At 35.7% G+C, this 22,792-nt stretch overlaps 3 protein-coding genes and 1 pseudogene across 4 annotated transcripts; 1 reads left to right on the top strand and 3 right to left on the bottom strand.

The window, feature by feature from the left end:
- Window positions 1–359: 359 nt before the first annotated feature.
- On the bottom strand, window positions 360–3,488 carry LOC105781189 (calmodulin calcium-dependent NAD kinase). Its single transcript, XM_012605738.2, has 9 exons — window positions 3,479–3,488; window positions 3,209–3,391; window positions 2,882–3,105; window positions 2,678–2,739; window positions 2,155–2,376; window positions 1,796–1,922; window positions 1,197–1,519; window positions 954–1,098; window positions 360–872 (listed from the first exon to the last, which is right to left on the bottom strand). The coding sequence occupies exons 1-9, from the start codon at window positions 3,486–3,488 to the stop codon at window positions 618–620; spliced, it is 1,551 nt and encodes a 516-aa protein (XP_012461192.1). The 3' UTR covers window positions 360–617.
- A 683-nt stretch (window positions 3,489–4,171) lies between these two features.
- Window positions 4,172–7,685, bottom strand: LOC105784252 (uncharacterized). The gene is made up of 2 exons (XM_012610081.2): window positions 7,373–7,685; window positions 4,172–6,688 (listed from the first exon to the last, which is right to left on the bottom strand). Exon 2 carries the CDS (start codon window positions 6,582–6,584, stop codon window positions 4,305–4,307), a length of 2,280 nt encoding a protein of 759 aa, XP_012465535.1. The 5' UTR covers window positions 6,585–6,688; window positions 7,373–7,685; the 3' UTR covers window positions 4,172–4,304.
- A 6,357-nt stretch (window positions 7,686–14,042) lies between these two features.
- Window positions 14,043–15,922, bottom strand: LOC105781439 (phytosulfokine receptor 1-like; annotated as a pseudogene).
- Window positions 15,923–16,885: 963 nt separating this feature from the next.
- On the top strand, window positions 16,886–20,419 carry LOC105784518 (myosin-binding protein 1). 2 transcript variants are annotated; one of them, XM_012610421.2, is made up of 3 exons: window positions 16,886–17,022; window positions 17,247–19,963; window positions 20,044–20,419. In XM_012610421.2, exon 2 carries the CDS (start codon window positions 17,316–17,318, stop codon window positions 19,923–19,925), a length of 2,610 nt encoding a protein of 869 aa, XP_012465875.1. In that variant the 5' UTR covers window positions 16,886–17,022; window positions 17,247–17,315; the 3' UTR covers window positions 19,926–19,963; window positions 20,044–20,419. The 2 variants fall into 2 exon arrangements, with proteins under 2 accessions (XP_012465875.1, XP_052489263.1); XM_052633303.1 differs by lacking the exon at window positions 16,886–17,022 and having other exon boundaries at window positions 17,213–19,963.
- Window positions 20,420–22,792: the final 2,373 nt, after the last annotated feature.

Here is a 22,792-nt window from a genome sequence, read left to right as displayed (position 1 = left end):
TGGTCCATTGAACTTACTTAGTAGGTGCTATTTTTTCACTCTTTTACAATCGGATCCATTAGGGTATTGGTCTAGAAAGGGTTGAATCGATTAATTTGTAAGCAAATATGATGAAATAATTTATTGGATCGAATTATATGAATCAATCAAATAAAAAATCGTTAATTTGATCAGTTCAATAACCCGTCCGATTAAAAAAATATATTAAAATTACATATTTTGAGATTAAGAGCTGAATTAAAAAGTGGAATGATGATCCAACTGCATTGATACCATAATTTAAATCATACAAAATACTCCATCTGCATTAACTGAATTGTGTGAACTTCGGAAACTTTATCTCAAAGTTGCAGCTGCAATTCCTCTTTGCTTTTTCTTTTCTTAAAAATCCCTGTTTGGAGTTCCCATTAAGCCAATACACTCTACTGATACTAGCAGATTATTTGAAACAATTAAAGGGAAATATTGTGGTTTTCGGTTTCATAGTCTAAACTTGGCTTTGGCTAGGAACAATAAATTTACATATAAAGCTTCATCATCATCATCATCATCATCATCATCCAACAAGGTATGAGAATTTAGACATGTTCAGCCTGCAATTTCTGTTTTGTGAACATTCATATGTGGGAAACTACATTTTCCATTCTTTCAACTTTCTGGATGGTATACTTCAGTTCCTGTTGGATATTTACTCTTGAAGGTGATAGTACAATGTCTTTCCATATCGAACCGGTTTGACAAGCGGGGTTAGGATACCTGTAAAGTTCGTATATGGAATCCGCGTTTTCGTTCAGCCTGCCTATCCTCTTTAAACACCCGATCTCGTCCGGATCCACTAGTAATGTCCTGTCTTTCTCTTTCCATCCTATCAACTTCACATACATTGTTTAAGTCAATACTTCATCAAGTAATCATGCTAACAAATGAAGGTGGGAGTGATAGTGAAATTTCACCTTAGGTGGACCTTCCAAGGCATTGGTGCTATATAGCCTAGCGTTGTCAACCAGTTGGCAATATGTTGGAAATGCATTTGCAAATCTCTTGTGGGATTTCAATTGTGAATTCACTCTTACGGCTCGTCTACACATTATAGCTCTCCTGAATGTATTAGATTCCTTCATAGAATCAGTATCTCAGGGTAAAAGGGAAATAAAATATTCTTACTAGGCATAGTTTTGTTTCAGTGTGTGCCTTACCTAATGCCTCTAATAACTGCTAAATAAGCTTCACAAACAACCCCAACCAGCTCTATTCTGTATGGCTTCCTCCTTTTGCCTCCTTCTGGAACTTGATCTTCTTCTTCGATTTGTTCCCAGTAGTTCTCAGTTATGGTCCCGTCGGGGTTTTTCTTGTAACCAGCACCCATACGATACCGGCGGCGATGGACACATCTGGCCATAGTTATTGTCTGTAAAACAAATGGTATCCAGGACAGTGTTCCATCCATGATCACATCCCGCCCTTCGTTCAGTGCTGTCACTAGAAGGGACGATGCTGCATCTGTAGATGATTGGTGCACCTGTTTCGATTAATTAAACCTCCATCTTAAGTGCCGATAAGAAATATGCATAGATGCCATTCAGTATAACCTACTAAGTTATGTTCTTATTGTATAGTGAAACCAGTTTCAGTCATTAAGCTATCCCATTGAACACAAAATATCCTTCCATTCGCCTTACTATCATGCAGCTGAGTGAGACAAGGTGAATGGTATGATATGATTGATAGAATTTTGGTGTGCTAAAGTGAAGGACATGGTGGAGATGTGGGATGAGACAGAGAAATCAATACTTACTAATTCGGCTGTATGGACCATGTCTGAATGACCTCGTTTGCTGAGGGCTCTGTAGATAACATCTGATTCTTTGAATGCATCTGCCTCAATCACAACTGCATTCCCTGCTGCTCCTGCCCAGAATGGTCTGTTCATATGTTATGCAAAACGCTTGATATTAGTGCTTTTAAATATTGCTCTTGTTTTTAATATACAGTGTTTACATGCTGTAGGAAGAAATAAAGATATCTGTAACCAAACAGTGGTTAAGCTCCAGGTTTTATTGCATTTTGATTCTTCCTAAAACATAAGTCGAACAATTACATTTAAGTTCATCTTGGTCCTGAGTTTTTTTTTTTTTGGGTAAAAAAAGGGCTTACTCTTTGAGAATGTCCTTAAGCACAGTGCTCTTCCCAGCTCCCATCCCACCTCCCATGAGGAGCAGCACTGGACTTCTATCACTGTGAGCCACTGGAGCCATCACCTCTGTACATTGAGAATCATCTGTTGATGTAAGCCCCATTGCTTTCATTTCTTCCACCAATGTAGTGAAAACTCTAGCCACCTTTAGATTTTTTGTCACCCTCTCAAATCTCTGCTCCCTATATTAGAAAAGCATGATTTATTCTCCTGTACGAATTAGCATCAAATGTCGGTATGTATACGATATGAATATGCTCAGTTTGTTTTCATATATCTAGAGGAATGTCCCCATGTTCGAACATAGGTGCTTCAGCATATACAAGGATGGTAAGATCTATATCTTGGCCGGTTTAAGATCTTAATTCCAGTTTCTTGTAATAGTTGGATGCATATACAAAATGGTCCATCTCATTTCAATATTTCATATTGTTATAATGATATGACAACAATGAATAGGTAATGTAATAATCAATGCCCAACCTAGTTGCTGCCATGAAAATCTGCTTGAGCTTTCTCTTGGGTTCAGCATCAGAACTTAAAACCTGAAACCATATAGCAAAAAAAAAAAAAAAGAAAAAAGAAAAAGAAGAGTTCATTTTCTACATGTTTCTATCAGAATACAGAAAATATAAAGAGAGAATGAAAAGAGAAATGAATCTAACATACATATACATATATTATTACCTGGGTGATCATAAGATCTGCATGGCACCAATGAAATGCAAAATAACTAAGAATGCATCTCTCAAACTCTTCCACAAGCTTAACAAAGAGAGAATCCACATCAGGCTCATTGGAGAAGAATGTATATATATCATCTTCACAACCTTCTAATTTCCTGATATATTCGGCGGATAACTTGCAGAGCAAAGGGCATTCTCTTCTATCTATAAATCCCATCTGCCTAGCTGAAATACATAGGATAGGAGAAACAAAATCAAGGGTCGGACACGAAATACGTGAAGGAGAATCCATGGAGGATCATATAAATTTAAAAATATATATATTTACCTACGTAGTGAGGGAAGCGTTCGACCTTATCAATGCGGCCACCGCCTTTGTCTCTGGATCGTAGGCGTGGGATGATCTTTTCATCCCTTAGTTTCCATAGATGAAACCGCAATGCTGCTGCAATGATGATGCCTATAAAAGAGGCAACCATGATTTGTGTGAATGTGGGTTCGCTGTGATTATCTGAACAACACAAGTAGATATATATATTAATTTATATATAGATGCATAAATCACGTAAAAGGGTTTGTAAAATGATTTGTGACTTACCTTTATGCATGTTTTATAATTCCAAAAACTAGAATTTTCTTCGAGGCTTGATGATGATGATGATGATGATGATGAGAACCCCAATGCCAGAAGCAAAATTGCCATTAATCTTGGTTGAACCTGCACATTTTAATCCTTTATATCTGTTCATTGAGATGGTTTCATGGATGCTCATTGAGATGAAGATCGAGCACCGACACATGTAATAATCTGATGATTTCTTGCTTCCCCTAAATGCATACATCTCCCATATTCAAAACTTCTTTTTGCTATTTATATTATGGTTCTTAATTTAACTTAATTCGATCCATCGAAGCCTTTTATATTATTTTTGGGAAATGGAGGAAATGTATATTACTAAGTTTCAATGCCAAAAAAACAAAGGTGGATGGATCCACATTGCGATTGCATGCATGCATTCATGCATGGTTAAATTATTGCTTATATAATAATAAACCCTTGCGTAAAGACATTACATGAAATAAATAGGACACGATAGTTTATTCGCATTATTGCTATTATTTATAAAAAAAGAATGCCTTTTCGCTTGAATATGTTGCCAAAAGTTATCATCAAATGCAAGCAAATTGTGGAAAAAAAAATTGAACTTGCAACTTCTTGATATATATATATATATATTTAAGTAAGCTTGCCAAAGTTAATTCGAATATAGAACAAAGGTATTCAGTTGTCTATGGAAAACCTATATATATATATCTGTGCTTACTAAAGTAGAGCTGACAATAGCAGCTCTAAAAAAATTTTCAAACTAAAAAATTACTTCTCTATCTGCACAGTTCAGGGGAAAACTTTGAAAAATGAGTTTCTATATAGGTGCTGTACATGTAGTTCTGAAATGTCCGGTTTGATTACAGCGACTGCAATGCACCATCCGTTTTGCCCGACCAGCATTCTCGGCACGAGCTCGTCTCTTTTTAGGTCTTGCTGGTGGCTGAAGCAATCTAGGTGGTTTTATAGTGACCTCAACGTCTTTAGACCCTTCATTTGGGGATTGTTCAGACATCTCTTTCCAAAGGGCTTTATCAGGAACAGGGTGTATTGTCTGCGAGTATGCCTTTCGGTAACTTGTCACTGTGAAACAACTTTCTGTAAACCTATGCACATTTTGTCTACAAGAAAGGAGGACTGCAATGGCATGAGCACAAGGAAGTCCACTCAGCTCCCACCCACGACAATAACAGCTTCGGGTTCGGATATCTACTACGAATGATCCATCATTGGGGCATCGTACCTCGAATTCAGATTCGTTTGCTTTGAACACTTGGTAAGTGCATGCACGATCATAGGCTTCCAATACAATCCTTTCTGCAGGAGGAACAAGATTGCCTGTCCACTGCATGCTTGTCTCACGACGCTCATTGAAACAAGTCATCAGTTGCCGACGGATGCACTCCATCATTTGGATTATTGGAAGGCTATAGGCCTCTGCTATCCAAGCACTTAAACATTCCACAATGTTGGCCGCCAGGTGTCCCATCCTTGTCCCTTCGAAATGTGATGTGGCCCATAAATGAGGAGGAATATTTTGAATCCAAGTAGTAGCTTCTGGTGAGATTGCTTGAATGTCAATGAGTTTTTTTTCGAATTCAGTTCTGGTGAGCGCATAAGCAGCCTCCCAGAAAAGGTTGGTAAGCACAGAACTATTGAACTCCTTCTGGAAACAGTCAACGAGATGATGCATGCAGAACCCATGAAAAGCTGTTGGGAAGTTTGCTTCCACAGCATCTACAACACCCTTTTGTCTATCAGACAAGATGGTAAGCCTGGGCATGTTCTCTGCATTGATCTCAAGCAGATCGTGCAACTCAGCTAGGAACCACATCCAATTGTCATCATTTTCCTCGTCAACCACCGCCAATGCAAGAGGGAATACAGCACCATATCCATCAAAACCACAGGCAAAAAGCATGCTCCCCAGGTACTTGCTTTTCAAAAGAGTTGTATCAAGTCCAATAAGAGGTCGGCACGCGTTCAGAAAACCATAGATGGATGCCTGATATGAGATGAAAAGGCGTTGAAAACAGTTATCAACAGGATACCCATAAACCCGAGCAATACTTCCTGGATTTGTTCTTCTGATCATATGACAATATTGCGGGAGGAGGCGAAAATCTTCCTCAAAAGAGCCACGCACACTGGCCATGATGCGTTCCTTGCCCCTCCAAGCTTGCTTGTATGACAACGTGATTCCGTGAACACGGTGAATCTCTTCCAATATCTCCTTGGGTTTATAATGAGGATTTTCCTTGATGCTTTCTGCTACTGCATCTGCAACCCACTGAACCGAGGCTTGTTGATGACCAAGATGTGTAATCCCTCCACAAGTATGTTGATCATGGATGGTCCTAATGGTAAAAGTAGGAACACCAGGGAGCTTTGCAGCATGTATTCTCCAAGGGCACCCCTCACTCGCGCATTTAACTGTAAAACGAGTCTTGTCCGACTTTATTGTTTGGATCTCAAAGCGAAGAGCAATAGCTGCATCTCTCAGGGCCCTCCTACAGCTGTGGACATCAGTGAACTCTTTTCCAACAGTCAATTCATGGTTTTCCCCCAAAAATAACAAGCGGTGCTGAAGCATGGACGAACCAACTATCATCTGTTCTTGCTGACGAAACAGATATGATACAGGTTCAATACTCATTTCCTGATTTAGCTGCAAATCCGAATTTAAGTTGTCTGAAATATCCTGGTTCTTCACAAGAGTCAATTCAGTACCATCAAAACCCAATTCATGATCTTGAACAACAGCAGGGAATTGATCATCATGTTTCTCAACACCAGCACGGTCTTCCTCCGCACCAGGATAGTTAATTTGATCCATATCTAATCCATTCTCTTCATAATCATGAAGATTATCACGTAACAGAGCTACATCATTTGTGCATGTCTGAGAAGTTGATAGTTTATGACCATGATCATGAGCAGGCCGGATGACCAAATCAACATCAGGGATCTGCTCTGAACGTAATAAATCATGATTACGACCAAGAACAAAGTTGGCATCATGCCCCATTCCGACATATTGGTTCTGCCGTAGTGACAAATCTTGCTTTTGCTCAATCACCATCTCATGGTTTGCCATAAAGTTAAATAACTGATAGCCCACACCCTACAAATCCAAGCAAAACCTCATCTAAAAAACCACAGGAAGCTCTAATTTGAGACTGATTTGGTTTCAAGCAGAACCTGTTCTTGTAACAATGTTGGTAAATAAACAATTATTTTACATAACAAGAAAAAAAAGAAAAAAGAAACTCGTAGTAAAAAGCAGTGTTTCGATCTAAACATGATATAAAGCCATAAATTAATAGGAAGCGAGTAGCTGTAGAACCTATATAAAGAAAAACATTTACTGATCAAGCACCCATTTTACTGAAAATTGGAACAAAACACCACTCTACAGTGTTCCTCAGGATCATGGATTTGGAAGGGGGAGGGGGGAGGATCCATCTCAATAATGATCAAGAAGTTGAAATAAAAGAATTAAGAGAAAGGGAAAAAAAACTTTCATACTTCAATGCAAAATGGCCAATTTACAAGAAAAAGAAATCATGAATAAAGTAGAAACAAAACGACATAAGAGAAACTGAAACGTAGGTTTTCTTTTTCTTTTTTGTATTTCTAGGCAACCAAACAAAAAAGCAAATTACTTTCAGTTTGGTCTTTTATCAAACACAACAAAAATCACACGTGGGACCCTCATAAACAATCAACTTTGCATTCAGAAAAAAGAAAAAGAAACAGAGTTCAAGTTTCGAATTCTTTCAATGTATCCAAAAAGAAAAAGCAACATTGGAAATTCAGCTTTAAAAATCCTCTCTTGTTTCTCCAAGACAATCAAACAGACGAGAGAGGGAAAAAAAAACTCACCGGAAGATAACACTTAAAAGGGACCTGCAAAAATAAGTTGAAACCACGAAAAAGGGTAGAAAAAAATATTTCAATAAATCAATAAAGAGGAAATGGAAAAAGGGGGGGGGGGGAGAAAAATGGAGCTTAAAAGGGAATTAGGGATTGCATGTAAATAGAGAATGGAGGAGGGAGGGTGTTGAGTGTAGATAAATTTGAAAGGGAGGGAGTTGGCGGGGGTTTTGGGTTAAAAGGGGAAAACTGGGAAAGGAGAAGGGTAAAAGGGCAGAAGAGGTGTTGGGGCGAGGGGATGTCATAGCAGAGAAGCAGGGTTTAGCCAAAGTTAGAGGGTATTTAGGTCATCTACACAGCCCACCACCCTTCCCTTTTTATATATAACTTCGTTGCTTCGGCTACGATACTTTCCTTATCGGTTTGCCGCATATTGTAATTAGTGGGCCCTCTAGATTTCTGTTTTTCCGGCCACAGTGGGCCATCTAGATTTTGGGTGCTTTTTTTTCTCTGTTTTTTACTAATGGCTTAATAGTATCATAAGCCCCTAAATTATTCCAAAATAATCAATCGAGTCTCTATGAACTTTTTGCATCCAATTACACCCTTAAACTTATAAAATTGACCAAATCAATCATTTGACTGATATTGAACGTTACTGATGTGGCACTGGTATGCTAGAAAAAACTAAAAAAAAATCAAGAAAATAAAATTTATTTTAAAAAATGTAAATCTAGATGCTAGAATAAAATTAGACAAATGATTGTCAAGACTTACACTAACTAGAGATCATTTGTCCTGATTGATTCAATTTGGATGTAATTTTAAAAATTATAAAAAATATGAAAGTATTAAAAATATTAAAAAATAAAAAGAATAAAAATCATTACAAATTATCAAAATTATTAAAAAACATAATATATATATATATATATATATATATATATATATATATATATATATAAAGAGAAACTACATCATTAATCACTTAATTATGGATGAAATTTTGTTTTAGTCACTTAATTAAAAAATTTATAATTTGATCACTAACATTTTCAAAATTATTATTTTTAGTTACTCGATCGTTAAGTGGCTTACAATAACATTTTTTAATTGGTGTAATAAAATTTTAATCCACAGTTTTTATACTTTCTATCAATTTGATTTTAACCGCAATATTAAAATATCCAATACCCATTCTTTAAAAAATATAGAAAAATATAAAAATTAAGTCTATTTTCTATATCTTCTGACAAAGCTTTTTCATCATATAAAAAATAGGAGTATAATTTATATTTAAATTTGGGTTTTGAAAAATAATTTAAATGAATTGAAATTTTGAATTGAGTTTGAATTTTTTATATTTTTATTAAAAATGACATTAAAATCGATTTCATGAAATTTCTATAATATAATTATGGAGTTTAAGACTTATTTTCACCACTCAATTCGTCTTCTTCTTTATTTCTCATGCATTTTAACTTTTCAGAATAACACTTCTAGAAACTTGATATTTTTAGAATTTTTATACTGAATTTTCTAATTTTTATTTAATAATTTAAAAATATATAATTTTATATAGAACTAAATTAAAAATCACAGAAAGTATAAAAAAATGAATAGTTTACCCATAAAATTACAAAAAGAGAGAAAAGGCCGTTGACCACTGGTGCAAGGAAGCTTTCGTGGAGCTCTATCGTCTTCGATTTCGATATATGCTCCATGTTTTTAATTCATTAATTTTCAAAATGGGTCTTAATTTTGAGACAATTTAAATTAAATAAAGGGTAAATTATACTCAATGTCACTCTAAAATATGATTTGTCTTATTTTGATTAATTTTTTTAATTTAATCATTATCGTTAAAATAATTTATTTTCTATTAAAGGTTTACTGACGTGATACATTAGCCTATTGAGTGAGACAAGTGATATTATTTGTTAACTTTTGACTAAAGCTCAAAGAACTCTTAATAAGTAGACCACAAAATTTTGCACATCTCTTCTCTCTTTTCACAGTTTTTCATCGCATCTCAAACCCCCTCCACGCCGTAGCGACGACCTCTCTTTCTTCACATCTCTAACTTCATTTGTCTCTTACGTACAAAAATACTTTGTTTTGTAAGAGAAATCATGACAAAAAATTTGCCATCATGAAGTTGAGAGTTGGCGATTAATTTTGTTTTCAAACTTCACTGTTTGTTTGCTCTACTTGACAGAATCGAAAAAGTTATTTCATCAATAAAAACTAATATTTTCAGACTTGGATTGACTAACCGAGAACTGATTGGGATATTGGTTCCAAGATAGGGGTTGAGCTGACTGACTCGTGAATCGATACATAACGATTAAACTAATTTAAAAAAACACAGTTAAACCAATTCTCTCAAGTTTTAAAATAATTTTTATTTTATGCTTTTTAAAATAATTTATTTGATCAAATCAGATGAACTGATCAAACCAAGAATTGGTGGCTTGACTATTTCGATCATTGGTATGGTTTTGAAGAAAGAAAGAAAAAAGAATATATATATATATATATAAGAAAATAATACTTTTTGTCTTGTTTTTTCACATGTAAAGTTTTAATTAATTATCTTTTTTTTAAAAATAAACTTAATGGCTTAACTAACGATTGAGCTAATAGTGGCAATTTGGGAAGAATCATAGTTTAGGTACCACTTTTGACCAAAAAATGTTTAGGTATCAAAATCGAAAAAAAGCATAGTTTAAGTACCAATTTGTGAGTTAAGTCTGTTTTTAAAAGGGTTAAATATAAAATTGGTACCCGAACTTGTCCACTTCTCTCAAATTAGTACTTATGATTTTTTTTGTCTCAGATTGGTAACCAAACTTTTTTTTGTCCACTATATTAGTACCCGAGTCTAACGCCATTATTTTTTGCTGACGTAGCAACGCTGGCCACTTATGCGCCACCACGTGGCGTGTCCTCTGGCCAATTGTGCATCGCCACGTGGCATGTCCTCTCTGGCCCTTTTTTTTCTTTTTATTTTCTTTCTCATTTCCCCTCTTTTTCTTTTCTTCTTTCTGACCGTATCTGCCCTGCTTCTACACCGCTAGCCACCATTCAACCTCTTCCGGTGAGTTCTCCAACCAACAACGACCATTGTTTGACCTTCTTTCTTTGATAAGGTGAATAAAAGGCACCAAAATGGTGAAAGAGAGAAAGAAAAAGAGGATACAAACATGAGGAGTGTAACATCTTCAAAGTATAGAGGGTGTGGTTTAGTGGCGTGTCAGGCTAGGAAAATTAGAGAATTTTTAGAAATAGATTAAATAGGAATTTTAGAGTAAAAGTATATAAAGTAATTAGAGTTGATAGAAATTAGAAATAATTTCGGGATAGAAAATTTTGATTTGAGGTAATGACTAAATTATAGGAAAATAAAAAGTAGTGGGGTAAAAGTGTAAAAATTAAAAGTTAAGTTAACAACAGAGGAGTAGGTGGAAAACATGGAAGGATTAGGAAGAAATTTTACCAAATAAAATGTAATTCATGCATGAGAATTGTAAAGATAATAAATGTCTAAATGGTAATTAGTGAGGCAAGATATTTATGGATAATGATTGGGCCAAAGTGTATAGATGAGAGGATGAAGGATTAGGTAGCAATTTAGCAATTTTTAATTTAAGATCATTTGATATTTTTGAGGAAGAGTGTGGAAGAAGGAAGAAAAAGATGAAAATATCATCATCCATCATTTAGTCTCTCACATTATAATATGTAGTTTTTTCGATTAAACTATTGAAGTACTTACTAAGCAATTTTAGCTTAACGTGTAGGTTGAAGTGGGAAAGAGAATTTAGAAGTGGTTTGAGACCTGCTCGTCTTATCACATCCCGAGGCCAAGAGAGTATGACTTCTAAATTTTGGGTTAAAATGGTATGTACATAGGTATTTAGTGTGTGTTTTTATTAGGAAGGACTAAAATGTAAACTCTATAAATTATCAGAACTTAATCTAAATGTTTGAGTAGTATGATGGAAAGATAGTGTTATGGCGGTTTTAAATGTTTAAATTATCAATTGGTTGGTTTGCTATTGAAATTTGATATGTAGGGACTAAGGTGTAAAAGTTTAAAAATTGCAAAATTTCCTTCAATTTTGGCTCACATGGGGTTAGAGAGTTACACAGGCTAGTCACACTACCGTATGACCCACACAGCTGTGTGAGTGTTAGAATTGGTTAATTTTGGAACCACACGGCCTCAAAGATTTACACAGTCTGACTACACGACCATGTGGTAGACACGGCCTAGCCACACGACCATGCACCTTGTTTTTCACAAAAGTTCATATTTCACTTTAAAACATTGTTTTAAATACTAAAATATTTAGGAAACTTATCGGGCTCTTCCCTATCATTGATATTGGTTAATTAATGACTCGATAAGTTCCAAATAAGTTCCAAATGAAACTTTGCTTGTTAAATTTTGATTGGTTAATACTCTGATATGTAATGTATCATTCTTATATTTGATTCGATGGCCGGGTTAGATATAGGAGTGTTACAAGGAGTGTATGGTGCTGGAGGTGTGGGATATGGCGCAAAGGAAACTGGAATTGTAAAATCAGATAGAGCTAAACTCTCCTTTCAATAGTTCACTGTCTAGAACCAAAGAGCATCAAGCTTTCTCCCATATTTTACCATGTCAAACAATAATAATATAAGAAAAGCTCAAAAAACAGCAGAAATATTGCAACTATGGGTAACTTAAGAGATTGACCAAAAACGAAAACAAAATCAACTATGATAAAAAATTATACCAGTTCAACTGTGAGACACAAGGGAAATGATGGGGCAAGAAAGAGTCTGAGTTGCACAACCAACAAAAACAATGAAAAATACCCAGTTCCCAATTTGGAAACTTTCTTAGATAGCCATATAATATGGTAGTTTTTTATGGATATAAAAAAGGAGAAAAATAAAAATAAAACAGAAGCTTTAGGATAATTGATAAACAAAGAAATTCGGTTGAATCATTTTGAAGTGGGGCAAACATATATACTTGTTCAATATGCAGATGAAGTGGAAGGAAATATGGAGAGAAAAAATAGAAGCTTTCATTTTCCTTTTGGCGAATATGTATGCATTATGCAATGTGAAAATTTTCACTTTCTCCCCCCCTTTTTTATTCCGATTTTGACCTGTTTGCAATCCCCATAGAATATTGATTTGTATCTCCATTTTGATGGTATATTAGGAAAAAAAAAAGAGAACGAAGAAGCAAAAATGAAGAAGAAAAAAGGTGAAAGAGACGACCTTTGGTGTTGTTTGACCCATTTCTCAAAACTTTATGCCTTTGAATTTTTTTTTCTTATTTAGATTCGTTCTTGTTTTTCTTTTTCACCAACACCCTTCAGTTTCCTTCTTAAAACTCAAATCCTAATATCTCTGAGCAAGCTTCAGTTTCAGCACAACGTTAGTCTCATTAACAGTATTAGCAGACAACAGCAGATGAAAGAAGATCGGACGGTGGTCGTCGTTGGTTGGAGAGCTCACTGGAGTAGGCCGGACGGTGGTGAATGGTGTAGAAGCAGGGCGACTAGGGGAGGAAAAAGTAACAGAAGAAAAGAAAAAGAGGGAAAATGAGAAAGAAAAAAAGGGCATGCCACGTGGTAGCACACGAGTGGCTAGCGTTGCCACATCAGTAAAAAGGTAACGACGTTAGACTTGGGTACCTATATAGTGGGCGGAAAAAAATTTAGTTGCCAATCTGAGACAAAAAAAAACTAAAAGTACCTATCTGAGAGAAGTGAACAAGTTCAAGTATCAATTTTATATTTCACCATTTTAAAAATATACTTAAAGGATTTGATGAACAAATGTATCAACTTTGAAAAAAAAAAAGTAGTTAAAATGTCACGTGATAAAAAAAATACAAAAAAGAGAGTATAGTTTAGATACGAATCTATGGGTTAAACCTATGTTTATTTCTAATAGTAAAACACATAGCTTATCTAAGGTTTTATCCTCAATTTAGTCACTTAGAGAGCCATTCATTAACGAGAGAGCAAGGTCTCGGCAAGCCATTTCGATAATAGATCGTTCCCATATCCACTTCGTATTGAAGTAGCATCCAAACAAATAGCCATAGCTTCTGCTACTCTTGCTGAGGCAGTTTGTACTACTGCGTTGCACCCGTCAATCATAATTCTTGCACTATCTCTGGCAATAGCCACTATACCCGCCCATCTCGAGTTGCTCGCGCAAGGCGCATCGCAATTTCCTTTGATAGTCTGAGGGTTTGAATTCTTCCATTTGAGACTAGCAATCCCTCTAGTCCGAATCAACGAAACCGACTCATTCTCTTTCACAAACAACAAACTCCCCGCTCTTGTTCCACACCAAAAGAGGATTATCGGTTAAATTTTCGAAAATGAACTAATTGCGTGTCACCCAAGTACCACCATAGATGGAAGCTAGCGGTCCGATTTGATTCATAGCCCCAGTACTACATAGCCAACACGACACATCGAACCACCAAATTGCAAAACTCTTGAATCCTTTTTTGGGACAGTAACCAAAGAAAAAAAAATGTTGTAGACATGAACAATTATATTTATCAAACATGAAAATAAAATAGATTTGTTAATTTTTTAAAATATGTACAATTGAATAAAAATAAAAAATAAAAAATAAAAAATTCATGAATACAATTTAACAGAATCGAAATAAAAGATTTTAGGTATATAATTACACAAAATTAAAATTCATTACATCATTCTTAAATTCCAACTTTAGTAGCCTACATTGTTCTGTTTATTCAATAAATCACAGGGTGTTTATCATTTGTGTCAGCCTTAAGCTCCTCTTTCTTGGGGTCCACCTCGTCGCGACTTTTTTGCACGCAACGCAATCAGAATTATGAGGCCAACCAGAAAAATTGTCCCGCAAACGATTCCAATAACCAGTCCAATGATGATACTTGTGTTTCTTCTTGATCTTTTCGGAGATTCATGACGGTCTTGGTGACAACGAGACCTGGGATCACCACAGTTCCCTTCAAATCTTGAACTCGGAAATGTTTGGAATTGACCACCATAAGGGATCCTCCCGTAAAGCTGATTATAGGCAACACTAAAGAAAGACAGAAAACTGAGACTTTGCAGTGAAGATGGTATGGTCCCAGACAAGTTATTATGCGATAAATCCAGAATACCCAAGTTGATCATCTCGAATAAATTTATCGGAATAGGTCTTGAGAAATTATTGAATCTCAAATCAAACACATGGACCATTCTCAGATTCCCAAACTCTGGTAAAATTTGTCCACTAGGCAAGTTGTGACTACGGTTAAGTACCGGTGGAAAACGCCAAATTTTATTATACTACAATCCTTTACCACTTGCATTCCTTTTTCAAGAAGAAAAGAAAAACCTGGTGAAGGCTCCTCCAACGAGATATTTCCATGAATGAGGCCCGGTAATTTAGTTAAGCTTTTTGGGATATCTCCTGTCAACAAGTTGTTAGGTAAGTCCAAGTAAAAGAGATCCCTATAGCTCCCAAACCATGGAGGAATTTTTCCAACCAAATGGTTCCATGATAAATCCAACAACTGCAAAGCAGTAATACGTTTAAACCATAGGGGAATTGAACCTTTAAGATCAGACAATGTTTCATCACGAAAATTCAAGGTAAGGACCAGAGTAGTTAGATTCCTACACTGGTTCAGAATTTGAAGAGCAGAAGACAGATTTCGGAGGCTGGCATTGGAGAGGGAAAGATAAGAGAGGCTATGAAATTCTTTGAAGCTCTCAGGGATTTGGCCATTGCAATTATTCCTAGCAAGATTGATATCTTTCAATTGTCGACATGAAGGAAGATTATCTGGCACAATCTATAGGACCCTCAAATGTATTGTTCCTCAAATTTAACAAACTAATGGTTGGAGAATTGGACAATGAACTGAGATTTCTACCACTAAATAGATATGAATGCGCTACTAGAAACTGAAAATTCTGAAGTTGACTGAACACATCCGGGATCTCTCCAGAAAAATCATTTGAAGAAATATCTAACCGAACAAGTTTAGAAAGATTAGCAATACCAGGATTAAGCTTCCCACCAAAGTGGTTCTCTTAAAACTCCAAAAGGTTCAAATTTTGAAGCTAAAAGATGTCTACAGTTATCCCACCTCTAAGATCATTTCTGCCAAGCAAAAGTTGCTCCAAGGAAGAACAAGTTCCCAGCCCTGGTGAAATATTGCTAGAGAAGTAGTTCACTGCCAAACTAAGGAACCGAAATCGAGTAGAATTAACACATATTGTGAAGGAAGATAACCAATCAAGGAATTCGAATAAATTTAACAAACTAATGGTTGAAAAACAAATGATACAATAGGAGTTTCGATTATCTCTATTTAAGGGTTGAAAAACTTTATTCTAATCAAAGTCAAATAGTAGAAGTATAGTTCTATATGAACTAAATTGGTACGGTATGATCCGTACCACAAAGCATAATCCCAATCTAATTTTGTGCTTAATAGAGTCACGCAAACTCTAACAGGGTGGCTGCCTGTGGAGGGGTTATATACATGATTGGAATGGTCAATGGGTATGGGGGTTTGCTAAAAATGCTGGAACTTGCACGGTGATGGAGGCAGAGTTTTGGGGTGCATACGAGGGACTCCAAGCTGCATGGGAGATAGGGATAAGACGGATGGTACTAGCAATGGATAGCCTTGTTGTTTTTTCGATTTCTAACCGGCATGACAAAGCTGGAGCCTCCTTGTTCGACCGGGAGGTCAACGATGGAACTGATTAAGCGAAACTGGGAGGTCACGGTGGTGCATGAGTACCGTGAAGGTAATATGGTGGCTGATGTACTTGCAGCGCTGGAAGTGTTACGTTCACTGAAAATGATTATTATGTGTATCTAGAATATAACTACTTTATTTATATCAATTTCGCATACATCAAAACAATGAAAATTAAAGAATATAAAATATGGTCATGTAATACGTCTATCTTCTAAATATTATGAAAATATATATTTTTTCTTAAAATATGGTACCGTTACCTAAATTCTGATTCAAAATTTTTTATTTTTAAAATATTATTTACATTATATGTTATATATTATATAGATTTTTATATAAAAATAAATGTGTTATTCACCTACATTCAAAAAGGTAGGATTTATAAAACATTAAAATTATTTGAATCTGTCTAAACCATTTTGATCTGAGCCAGTCCAGACAAAAAAATAAAAATTCAAGCCCGAAAAAAGTTGATTTCAAAAAGATCCGAGCAAGAGAAAATTCGAATCTAAAAATATTTGAACTCGAGCTTAAAAAAATACATATCCAAACTGGTTCAAATTAAAAAAATTCCAACATGAAATAATCCTTTATTTGGCAACTAAACAACCAATAACAGTTGGTTTCAACGGTCAATCATTTTTCCCGGACAAAAGCACTTTCCGTTTCCGTTTCTTCTTCTTCTTCTTCCCTGTTAAATCATCATCATATTAGTTGGGTTTTTCGTATGGATTTTATTAGGACAGAGTGATATGGTAATGTTCTTCTAAATCTAAGAACATTTCAAGATTACCTGTGTCAGATATATGTATATACAGGTATATATATCTGACACTCGTCCTAACTCATCATCATTGTTCATATCAATCCAGATAAGGTATTATTCTTCATCTTTGGATCTTAATTGAATTTGGAGGATTGTTCTTATAATTGTCTGTGTCAATAGATCCTCGTAATTGGGTTTTCTTTGATTTCATGTGGGGTTGTTTTTTATTACATTAATTAATTAATAGGTTGGATCTTAAGGAATTTGATTTCAATTTTTAATTATTTGTTATCATAAAATTCACTTTTTTTTTTCCCATTTTTTTAAAATCTCAGGTTTGCATTGCAAGGTTTTTTTTTGTGAACCTCGTGGAAATCCAGTCCTAGAGCAAATTTCTGGAAAAAATGACTGCAACTGTAAATCCATTTCCCAGAGTACAAAGGAATTTGAAAGGGTTTATAAGAGTGCTCAAGTTTGCTGCTTGTGAATGGATGCTAATCTTTTTATTGTTCATTGATGCTGCCTTCTCTTACATGGTCACAAGTTTTGCACAATACTGTGAATTGCAAATTCCTTGCATTCTATGCTCACGGCTTGATCATGTTTTCGGCAATGCAAAAGATGGATTCTATCGGACTCTGTTTTGCCGAAGTCATAGATCAGAGATTTCATTCTTGCTTTCCTGCAACATCCATGACAAGCTCGTCGATAGCAGTGGCATGTGCGATGAATGTCTCGCGTCGCATGTCGAGGGAAATGAATCAAACTCCGATATGAAGAGACTCGTTTCAGGAAAATTGGGTTATGATGGAAATTGTTGTTCTCAAGTAGATGAGGATCCTACATCTGCCTACAAATTCACACGGTTGTGCCTATGCTGTAATAAACCATGGATTCCAAGACCAAGTTCCAATAGATCACTTCTCCTGAAATCGTCCACGTCGGTTTCGAAGCCCAGCATTCCTTTGCCTCGTAGCTTAAGTCCTATAAATGACTTGAAGAAGATGAACGACACGGTTCCTGGGAAAACTGGATTTGAGCACTTGTCTCACGTAGGAGAACCTGAGGTGAAGATCAGTTCTGAATCTGAATCCGCGTTCCCGGCTACTGATAACGATACTGGCGGTAGCATAATTCGTAATATAAACGAGAACAAAAAAGAACAGGCTGATGATCCTAATGAATCTCATGATCTTAGATGCTTGGCTCCAGAGAATGAGAATGTGGTCAGTGAGCATAAAGTGAAGGCTAATTTTAATGAACTACCTGAGCTTATTTCTCTAGATAATTATCCTCCTACATCCTGTCTAATGGAAGTTCCAAGTTTCAGTGCCTCATTATTAGCAGCTGATCTTATTCCTCTGGTTGATACTTCTAATTCAGTTAATGCTAAGGATGTTCCTCTTGAACCGGAGAATGAAAATGTTTCTGTCAATAAGAATGATGAAATCTTGAAGTTGATAAGTACAACAACCGGAGCTCGTTTCGAAGCCGATCAAGTTGCGGATGATACTGCCATGCTAAATTCGACCGATGGAGATCCTAGTGAACCTGAGTTTGTTACAAAACATATGCTAACAAACAATAATGAGGTTCATGAAGATCATAAGTCATTGCCGGTGGAGACTATTTTTGAACCGAGTAAAACTGAGAGTGATGAAATCTCTAAGTTGATAAGCTCGTCAACTCAAACTGTTTTCGGAACTGACCGACTTGGAGATGATACCGCCATCGTAAATTCAACCGATGGGGATCGGATTGCGGTGCAGGAGCTACCAGTCTGTGGTGAAGAAAAAAGTGCATCCGAGTTTGTTACTGAACCTACGAATGGAGTTAATGGAGAAGTTCAGTCATTGTCGGGGCAGAGCACTTCTAGAGAAGGGATTCATTTATCATTGAACAATTTAAGTCCTGAGTTACAAGATCGTGCAGTTGAATTGCTAAGATCTGAATCCAACTCCGAAGAGGTTCGGAATCTTCAGAACCTGTTCTTTGAAGCAATAAATGACTCACCTGGCCTCAAATATTTCGAAGAAAGCAGCGTCATCGAAGGCGAAAATCCACTTGATACGCTGAAACAAGAAGTTGACAATTACAGGAACTACATAAATGCATTATCCAAGGAGCTAGATGAAGAAAGGAATGCTTCTGCAATTGCTGCAAATCAGGCAATGGCGATGATCACAAGGTTGCAAGAAGAAAAAGCAGCACTCCGTATGGAAGCCCTGCAGTACCTAAGGATGATGGAAGAGCAAGCCGAATACGATGTTGACGCCTTGGAGAAAGCTAACGATCTTCTGACTGAAAAAGAGAAAGAAGTACAAGATTTGGAAGCAGAGCTTGAATATTACAAATATAACTTCCCTGATGAAACATCGGAAGAGACCAAACCCGAGGCGAACATCAACTTAGACAAGGAATATGTTTCTATGGAGAACAACACAAGCACATGTTCCAAGCAAGATGATATGAAATATCCCTTGGAAACAATGTTGCCCGAGGCTAGTACCGTCGTCGACGATCATCCCGTAGTCATAACCGCCTGGTCGGAAATCGAAGACGAGAAGTCGTACATCTCTCAGTGGCTACAAAAGTTGGAGAAGAAACTTAACATGCTTGCTCAGTATGGGACTTCATCACCACAAAACTCTGATGGAGGCCGAGAGGAAAAGGATCACACACCAGTACAGGAAGCTTCATCAATGGCTAATGGAACCGGTGTTTCCCAAGAAACTTCAATAAGCAAAGATGAAGAAGAAAATTGTGATACGGTTTCCAATGGGCAGGAAGGTTCTGAAGATTGGGGAGAAATTAGCTTAGATGCTCTTGAAAACGAAATTGCAGAACTTAATGAGAGGTTGGAAGCACTTGAAACTGACTGTAGTTTTCTTCACCGTTCTCTAAATGCTCTCAAAAATGGAAAAAAGGGGCTGCTATTAATTCAAGAGATACTTCATCTTTTACGAGAAGTAAAGAAATTTGGGTTAAAGACCATGAACCTGTCTGTTTTATGAGCTCAATGTGGACAGACTGCGTATCATCATTACAGAAGGTAAGCATTTTATTAACTCATCCATGTTCTTAAGGAAATAGTGTCTGAATCCTTACGCTGACCATTTTACTGTCTTTCAGATGTGTCCCAAATTGAGGGTAACTGACCAGAAGCAGAAGCGAAGCATCTCAGCATGAGATATGAAGCAAACATTGCAGAACACAAAACTGGTTATCTCTCAGCTTATAAAGAAAATGGGAGTTATCAAAGAAAGGAACCACCTCAGGAGATCGGTCATGAGAGTAATCACTTACCATTGTTTTTTTTTTTTTTTGACAAATACTTACGATTGTTTTCTTTCTTCTCTCTTGGTGGGTTTTTTCCTTTTTACTGGTTGCCACTTGGGAAGAGGGTTACATTTGTGGTCTTTTTTTTTCCTGAAACACTGCTTTATCAAGTTGTAAACTGAGGAGATTCTTTTATTCATATTTATTTCTACTTTTCTTGAATTTTTTACACCAATGTTACAAAAAATATATATTAAATTCAAAAATGGGTTAGATGTTTGATTATATACGAAAATGGTATAAATGGGGTGGTGGAGGGTGGTGAATAGGTACACCAACACCCTAAAGTTGCCAGTTTCAGTTTTTGTCATTTGAAAAAATATATATTTTAATAGGTGGTGTCATATTGATAAGCGACACCTAAAGTTTGGGTTTAGTATAAAACCGCTGATGTATACGGGTATGGTATTTGGAGGTGGAGCCATATTAATAGGCGGCACCGATGAAGTAAATTTGGGGGTCTTATAACCATGGTCCCCCCTTTATAGAGAAGAAGAAAAGTAGTTTAAAAAAAAAAAAGATAGCATAAGAGAAGAAGAGAGGGAGAAGAAAGAAAAGTGAAAAAAAAAAGGTTTTTAGTAGAGAAGAAGATTAGGAAAAGAAAGCTAAAAGAAAGAAAGAAAAGCAAAAAAGAAACGACCGATAGTAGAGAAGAGGAAGGTGAATGTATGTTTTTTTTTTTAATAAAAGGGATTAGAAATGTAATTTTTATTGTGAAGGTATTTTGTTACTAATTTGTTTATTTTGATATTTATTGTGATTTGTTATAAATATAATTATTTATGTTGTTTTTAACTTATTTTTAACTTATTTTGTTAGTAATTATTATAAATTGATTGTTAGCTAGTGATGGCGAGAGGAAAATAGATAAATATTGAAATTAAAAAACTTATTTTTTATCATAGATATTGGAAGAAATGACAATAAATCTGATATTACCTGATAAGATAACAACTTCAGCATAAAGGGAGAAAGTTGATAGGATGATGAGAGAAATGTAAGATTATAGAATGAAACTAGAAGAAGACATCATTCAACACTTTATTACCGTAAATCAAAAGATGCAAGAAGTGTTATGGAAGGGTCATAAACTGATTAGAAAGAATAAAGTGCAATATTTGACCCTTAGAGGGACATTAATAGAACGAGAGCATCAAATGATTTTAGACCAACTTTGGAAGACATTGGTACCACGAACCTATTGGAATACAGTTATATACTACGTGAAGTTTATAATCTCTTATGGAGCAAGAAAAATAGCGATACAAAGTGTAGGTTCGCGAAAGTTGACTGGAAAGCAAAATGTCTTTGACATGCCATGGATGGATGAATTAGTTTTTAGGATATTACCAAGAGAATTTATAAATTCAATACTCGTTATAAAGATAGAAGAGGAAGAAGATCCTGAGGAATTTCCAAATTGGATTGTAGAAGATGGATTTGAAAAGAATTTAGAATTTAATCTAGAGAATTTCCCGGAGGAAGATACATAATCAGAGATGGAATAAAACATAGAAATGAGTTTAAGAGGTTAAATGCGAAGATAAAGTAAAAGTTAGAGACTAGAGAATATGGCAAAAAAAAGAGTAAATATGGTTGTACATGTACGAAATGAGAACTTAATATTGATATAATGTTGATCTTATGAATGAAAAGTTTTGCATATTGATATAATGTTGATATTTTTTTTACAGTTTATTTTTTATTAAAATATTATTTAGCTCTTCGAAATTGTATTGAGAATTTTTATTTTTTTTAATAGATTTAGGATTGAAGATGGATAATCAGTTTTTCGTATGCATTTATTTCGATGGAGTAATTTTGACAACAGTTGGATGTATATTTGAATGTCGCCAACAAATAGTAATGAGATTTAGTAGAAATATCTCGTTTGATGATATGAAAGGAATGATTAGTGCAAAAATTGTTAGACGTTATGAGAGAAGGATCTCAAAACTTTTCTACAAGTCTCTAGTTTCGACAGATCCCATCAAATTCATCGAGATGAAACTTCAAAACAATGAAGACGTGGAGACAATGGTCGCTCTTTATTGTGGGAATCAGAGTGACCAAAATGCAACGGTTCAATTATTTATCGGGTTAGCTAATTTAGAGACAACTGAAGATCTCACTCCATTAGGTGAAGAACATGGAGCTCAAGAGTCGTGTATGGTGGTTCTGATATCGTACGTTGATAGTCAATCGACTGTACTCAGGATCGATATCGATCTTAATGCTGCATCTGAAACTGATGCGATTGGTGATGATGGGTGCGGTAGTAGTGATCCTTCTGATCACGAGGTCGATAGTGATAGTGATCCTGATGTGGACGAGGTCCCAGATGATATTAACGATGAAGGCGTGAATGATGATGGAAATGTTAACGCGTCTTTAGTCGGGAACCAGATTCAACATATTGTGATACATAATAATCCTGGGGCACACATGTCTCTCATAGACCCCGGTGCGATGCATGCAACCGAATTCCTGGAGTACCCTGATATATTACCTGCTCACCGGCTGTCCGTAGATTTCGATCCTG

The sequence above is a fragment of the Gossypium raimondii genome, chromosome 7 (assembly GCF_025698545.1).
Source record: "Gossypium raimondii isolate GPD5lz chromosome 7, ASM2569854v1, whole genome shotgun sequence".
Classification (NCBI taxonomy): Eukaryota; Viridiplantae; Streptophyta; class Magnoliopsida; order Malvales; family Malvaceae; genus Gossypium; species Gossypium raimondii.
The sequence above is the reverse complement of the archived record's forward strand: the minus strand, read 5'-3'. Positions and strand labels throughout refer to the sequence as shown.